This window comes from Lactuca serriola, chromosome 8 (genome assembly GCF_051521515.1).
Source record: "Lactuca serriola cultivar US96UC23 chromosome 8, Lser_US96UC23_V15, whole genome shotgun sequence".
Classification (NCBI taxonomy): domain Eukaryota; kingdom Viridiplantae; phylum Streptophyta; class Magnoliopsida; order Asterales; family Asteraceae; genus Lactuca; species Lactuca serriola.
In genome coordinates, this window is record NC_136415.1 from 60,296,299 (window position 1) to 60,302,929 (window position 6,631).

The following is a 6,631-nucleotide window of genomic DNA, read 5'->3' on the forward strand; positions in this document are numbered from 1 at the left end:
ATATTAGCAAAAGTTAATTTTCATTTCAAGTATTAGATCTTAATTTGGTAATAAATTATACTATTATCTTTAGATTTAAATCTCTGAATTATCTATTATAATATAAACTTTATCAAAACCGTTGAATTAAACGATATAAATTATAAATTTGTGCAACTTTTATCCATTCTTTTGGGTCTAAACTTATAAAAGCCATAAACTTTTTTCTTGAAACTTAAAAAGTAGAAGAAAAAGGAGATAAAAAGAATAAAACAAAAGGATATTATTATCACATAATTATACAACACACACTTACACATAACAATTTATGTTACGTTCTTTGGCTTCCTAATTCTCCTCTATCTTATAAAATCTGTCTTTTCTCTCTCTCTCTCTCTCTGGACCATCGTACTTTTTCTTCTCCCATATCACTGTTTTTCTCTCTCTCATCTCTCTGTGGCACCAATATATACATACACGCCCTATATATATACAAACACGGATTAATCAAGAAACATTTTTGAAAGAATATAAATTGAAAGAGAGAAAAGAATTCAGTTAGCTTCTAGCCTTTCAAAACCCTGATTAATCATACCTTCCATCAGTTCTTCCCAATATATATTTCATCATTGACCTCTTTTCTTTCAGAGATCAAAGGGTACGGATCTTTTTTCCTTCCAATCTTGCGGCTAGGGCTCAGTTAATATGTAATAAACTCTCTCTTTCTCTCTCCTGATAATCTGTTCTGATGTACATGTATGTCTGTGTACTTTTTAATACCTATATGTACCTTCTTTATCCATTTTCATGCACTCTGTATTACCATCTCTTCATTAATTTCTGTATTCTTTTTTGGTTCTGATATGGGTTTTCAATGTTTGATGGAAATTTCAAGTTGGGTTTGTTGATTATGCATCGCATTTTGACGACATGGTTTTGTTTTTAGTGTTTGATTTGAGATTCGATGGCGATATGATTGAAAGCCAATATGTGGGTGCTCGAATTATGTTGTGGAATTGATACATTCTTCGATCCTTTTTAATTAGAAAACTGTAGGAAAAGCAAGGATCGATAGAATTTCGTCAACTTATCAAAGGTCTCTAATCTCTTTCTGTGTGTGAAAATAGTGTTTTTCTCATAAATTTCCTCTCGAATCTTACTTGAATTCTTCATATACGATAATCTTTGAAATCAATTTAAATTCTTTGATTATAAAACGATAATCGTATGACGTTTTATGCCTTCTTCCGTTTCTTCTTTTTCTAATCTTGACCATTTAGTCAACCTAAATTCATTTTCCCCTTTTTTAAATTCATGCATTGCATCCAGCTATTCTCCATGGAAATGAAACCACATCCCTTCGGCCTTAATTTCTTGTGTACTTTTACTTTACATATCCCTTTATTGACTTCTTTTAAGGATTATTCACTAATCAACTATAATCATGGTTTTTTAATTTATTTGTAGTGATCAAGATATAGCTTTATGGAGACTAATGGTTTTAATAGGAGAGGAAGAAGAAGAGAACATATAATTCATTACAATATTAATGGCGAAGTGAGCACTTCATCTACTGATGAAGAACTCGACCCATGGACAGCTTGGGCCTACAAACCTCGAACTATTTCATTGTTATTCATTGGTGCATGTTTTCTTATGTAAGTTTCTTGAATTTCATGTTCAAAAATCAAGATTCTTGTATTTCTAATCATTAACCATTTCATTGTTATTCATTTGGGTTTTCAAATCTTGTTTTTTGTATAAGTTATGATTAAATTATTTTACTTTTCAGTTGGGCAAGTGGAGCTCTTACTCCTGAAAGTAATTCATCGCCTGATCTTGTTACATCAGTCAAAAGGTGAATCTTTTTTATTATTATTATTATTATTATTATTATTATTATTATTATTATTATTATTCATATGATGATTTTGTGTCATTCATGCAATTATTGTTCATTTATTCTAATCTTTATTTCTTATTAAAGGGGCATATGGGCAATGATTGCAGTTTTTCTGACTTATTGTTTGCTGCAAGCTCCTTCAACGTAAGTTTCTTGATTTAACAAAGTTGCCCATATCATTATAATTAAGTTTTTGAGAAAATGACAACATTACCCCTACAAGACTTTAATCTTTCAATAATCTCATGATCTTTTTCAGGTTACTAATTAGACCACATCCTGCAATTTGGCGTTTAGTTCATGGAATGGCTGTTATCTACCTTGTTGCTTTGACTTTTTTGCTTTTCCAGGTTGACTTTTTTTATCTTTACTTTCTTTATGCTAATACCCTTATATGGAACCTTCTCAACATTTTTGGGGGGTAAATTTGTAATTTCCACAATCCCCACCACCTAAAACTCGGCTAAAACTTTTCATGTCAGAATCGTGATGATGCTAGGCAGCTTATGAAGTATCTCCACCCTGATCTTGGAATTGGTAACATATTTTGTATTATTTACATTTCATATAAATTAGTTTATTTGATGTGTTGACTTTATCTTTGACATCTTTGACATTTTTGACATCTTCTCAGAGCTTCCTGAGAGATCATATGGTAGTGATTGTCGAATTTATGTGGCTGATAATCCAACTAGCAGGTTTATAAATGTTTATGTATGATTTCTTCTTTCACAATCTTTTTCATATCTTGTTTTCCTTTGAAAAAAGATTTTGTAGTTTTGAGTATCAAACAAGTCTTTTTTTTTCATCTTTAGATTTAAAATTGTTTTGGGTTTTTCAGGAGACACTTTTTGATGAATTTGTTCCTGCTCATATTTTCGGGTGGTGGGGTAAAGCAATAATGATCCGTAATCAGCCCCTTTTGTGGGTGTTATCAATTGGATTTGAATTAATGGAGGTTAGTGTTATGTATGATGGAATCAGCACAGGAATGGAATGGTTCATTCCATTCCATTCTTGAAGGAATGTGATTCCTTCCATTCCTTAGCCATGAGTTAATGTTTTTCTTTTATTTTTCAGCTGACTTTTCGCCATATGTTGCCAAATTTCAATGAGTGTTGGTGGGACAGTATTATTCTTGATATATTAATCTGCAATTGGTTTGGTAAGAAACCACAAAAAAAAAAGCATATAGTGTTGTACTTTATCATCTCCAAATTACTCAAATTTCAACATCTACATTTGGAAATTTACTAAAAAGCCCTTGCTTTTGCACAGGTATATGGGCAGGAATGCATACTGTTCGATATTTTGATGGAAAAACATACGAATGGGTTGGAATAAGTCGTCAACCGAATATATTAGGCAAAGTACATCATCTTTTTATACATTTCTTTAAGCTCCAAAAAAAAATCTTCATTTTACTGAATTTTTTATTTCTTTTTTTTTTCAGGTGAAAAGAACATTGGGTCAATTCACTCCTGCACATTGGGACAAAGATGAATGGCATCCACTACTTGGCCCATGGAGATTCATTCAAGTTCTTAGCCTTTGCATTGTGTTCTTAACAGTTGAACTCAATACTTTTTTCTTAAAATTTTGCCTTTGGGTTCCTCCTAGAAACCCAATCATTGTTTATAGATTGGTCCTTTGGTGGCTCATTGCAATCCCTACAATTCGAGAGTATAATTCTTACCTACAAGATCGGTAAAAAAAAAAAAACCCTCTCTTTCTTATAACCATGTTTATATTTATCCATATATAATAGACACTGTCCCATTCATATCAGTCATAGTCCAATGCATGTCAAACACAGTATAAATAGTATTTTTAGGGTATCTGACATTGTCTCGTTGACATCGGTCATAGTCCAATGCATGTCAAACACAGTATAAATAGTATTTTTAGGGTATCTGACATTGTCTCGTTGACATCGGTCATAGTCCAATGCATGTCAAACACAGTATAAATAGTATTTTTAGGGTATCTGACATTGTCTCGTTGACATCGGTCATAGTCCAATGCATGTCAAACACAGTACAAATAGTATTTAGGGTATCTGACATTGTCTCATTGACATCAGTCATAGTTCAATGCATGTCAAATACAATACAACTTCTACTGACAAATGGGAATGGGCCCTATTTGATTATGTGTGGATGTCTTTTTCTTAAAACACTATTCTTTTATTATGAAAATCTAAAAAAGGGTTGTGTTGATTATAATTCTTTTTATGGTGATATAAATATATTTTCAGAAAACCGGTGAAAAAGGTGGGAGCTTTTTGTTGGCTTTCCCTTGCGATTTGCATCATTGAACTCTTCATATGTATCAAGTTTGGATATGGTGAGTTTTATGTTCATCACTTTGTTGTGAAGTAAGTAGTTTTGTTTTTGTTGATGATATTATTATTTATTATTATTATTAATTATTTTTATGGTTAGGTTTGTTTCCGACTCCAATGCCAAGTTGGCTGGTGGTGATGTGGACATTTGCTGGAATTGGGATTTTGGGATTCTTGATCATGTGGACACGAAAATCCCGTCAAACTATAATCCGAAAGCGCGTATGAAAATTTTTTAAAGAAAATTTGTGGGATTTAGCAATTCTTTGATTCCTTGGTGTTAGATGTTTGTAAATGCTAATTGTTTGAAATTGTAAATGCTTCTTATTATTTCAAGACCAGAAGGGAAAAAGGATAAATTCTCCTTTTGAGTTTTTTATTTGGTTAAAATGACAACCAAATCACCACCAGAAAGCCAAAAGGCTAGAGGATTCTTCAATGACAATAAAATGAGAGAAGAATCTGTAATTTGTTTGATTGCATAAGCAAATAAAAAAATTTTGTGAACTATGTGCTTTTTATATAATATACTTTTTTAAATGTATGGATAGTTTCTGTTTTGCTGAATTGCCATGTTTCTTGATCAACATATATTTGTATGATCAAGAACATGTTGAAATATGATGAAACCTATTCGCCTTATATATTAGAGGTGGATAATGGGCCTGGTTAACTGATTTAGATTTAGGTCCATTGATTAATTATGAAAGGCCTATTTTTGGTCCAGAAAAGTGCTTAGTTTTAGACGACTTGTTGTCTATTAGTGTTCATGCAAGTGTTTTAACTAAATTTTGTCACATTTTATACCATGTTACTATTCTTCGATGTGTATAAAGTGGGTGTAGTTGTTTGGTTGATATACAACTTAAGGAACACTCTTTAAGTTTGAATTTTCTAAAAAGTTCATGTTCTAAGCTTTTGCCAAATCGTATTCTGAAATAGATGTCAAGTTGTCTCATATTCGTTTTTCATGTCTCATTTTGTCAACTAATATTTATATATTCTGCAATTCATATTTCATTCTCTCGGCTTTTCGAGTCTCTTACCAAATATTGTTCGGCTTTTGATAGGTCATGATACATGCAATGTGCAACGAAAATCGAAATTGTTGCTTGTCATTTTTGTTATAACAACTTATATACACACTCACTACTTTACTCCTAAATATACACATTTCGTCCCAAGCGGGACTTGAACCCTCAACCTTTTGGTTGATGGGACACCTATCCGTAACCTCCTGATACGCTAAGCCAAAGGCCCTTTGGTTGTTGCTTGTCATTTGTTCAACCATTGTACTATACAAACAATAGATTGTCCACATGATGAGATCATGATGGTTAAAGTTTGGAATGCTACACAGGAGGGTTTAGGGTTCAAATCTTGACAAGCCAAAATATTGCTAGTTTTCCTGGATTCACGTGGTTTTGGGACAGGTTGATTCGGGCTACTCAGATGGTGTGGTTTACCATTTTTCGAATATAGATCAACAACAAAGAGATAGACGTAACAACTTTCATTAGGTGCACTCATCAAGTAGTAGGTCCAAACTCCACAAAAACCATAGACCAGTCTACATCCTTTTTACCGGTGGATACACATGGGTGTTATTACAGTACTATCGTACCCTGCTAGGACTTAATACAAAAATTTTTCTTATCAATGACTTAAGTACCTCTCTAGGGGTTGTAAGCAACCACTAGAAATCACCCAAATTCGTTTTAACTCAAATGGGGATCATATTGCTTAAATTTAACCCAAAGTCATTTTAGCTCTCTTGGAACCGTAAGCATAATAATATCTCTTGAAAAAAAGTTATATTAAAACCATTAAGCGCTAAATGTCCAAATATTTTGATTTTGAAGTGTTTTGATCACTACCGTGAATAGGGGTGTAAACGAGCCGAGCCGAGCCCGAGCCTGACCAAGCTCGAGCTCGGCTCGTTTAATTTTGAGGAAGCTCGAGCTCGAGCTCGATTCGAGCCTTAAAATGAAGCTCGAGCTCGGCTCGTGAACAATTCAGTGGGCTCGCGAGCCTAATCGAGCCTCCATGTATATATATATATATATATATATATATATATATATATATATATATATATATATATACATATATGTGTGTGTGTTAGTGTGTGTGTGTGTGTGTATATATATATATATATATAGGCTCGTTTAGGCTCGCGAGCCCACTAATTGAAGCTCGGCTCGAGCTCGTTTAATAAACGAGCCTCATATTTAGGCTCGAGCTCGGCTCAGACTCATTTAATTCGATCTCGAGTCGACCTTTTAACGAGTCGATCCTGAGTAGCTCACGATTAGCTCGGCTCACTTACACCCCTAACCGTGAACATCAAGAACGATGAACACGAACAATCAAAATCAATCAATGGTGATTATAATGTGTAAAAG

The 6,631-nt window shown here is 33.1% G+C and overlaps 1 protein-coding gene across 3 annotated transcripts; it reads left to right on the top strand.

The window, feature by feature from the left end:
* The first annotated feature begins 347 nt into the window (after positions 1-347).
* Positions 348-4,733, top strand: LOC145069661 (CDP-diacylglycerol--serine O-phosphatidyltransferase 1-like). Of its 3 annotated transcripts, none has more exons than XM_079016615.1 (13): positions 348-637; positions 1,447-1,637; positions 1,772-1,837; positions 1,967-2,026; positions 2,142-2,232; positions 2,365-2,419; positions 2,517-2,596; positions 2,724-2,840; positions 2,963-3,047; positions 3,161-3,252; positions 3,336-3,589; positions 4,140-4,228; positions 4,327-4,733. In XM_079016615.1, the coding sequence occupies exons 2-13, from the start codon at positions 1,465-1,467 to the stop codon at positions 4,452-4,454; spliced, it is 1,290 nt and encodes a 429-aa protein (XP_078872741.1). In that variant the 5' UTR covers positions 348-637; positions 1,447-1,464; the 3' UTR covers positions 4,455-4,733. The 3 variants fall into 3 exon arrangements, with proteins under 3 accessions (XP_078872741.1, XP_078872740.1, XP_078872742.1); XM_079016614.1 differs by having other exon boundaries at positions 349-686; XM_079016616.1 differs by lacking the exon at positions 348-637 and adding an exon at positions 844-1,075.
* The last annotated feature ends 1,898 nt before the right edge of the window (positions 4,734-6,631 follow it).

Coding starts and splice junctions, on each gene's coding strand:
- LOC145069661 (XM_079016615.1), top strand. CDS start 1,465: ATGGAGACTAATGGTTTTAATAGGAGAGGAAGAAGAAGAGAACATATA. Junction 1,838..1,966: donor CTTGTTACATCAGTCAAAAG/GTGAATCTTTTT, acceptor TTCTTATTAAAG/GGGCATATGGGCAATGATTG. Junction 3,590..4,139: donor AATTCTTACCTACAAGATCG/GTAAAAAAAAAA, acceptor ATATATTTTCAG/AAAACCGGTGAAAAAGGTGG.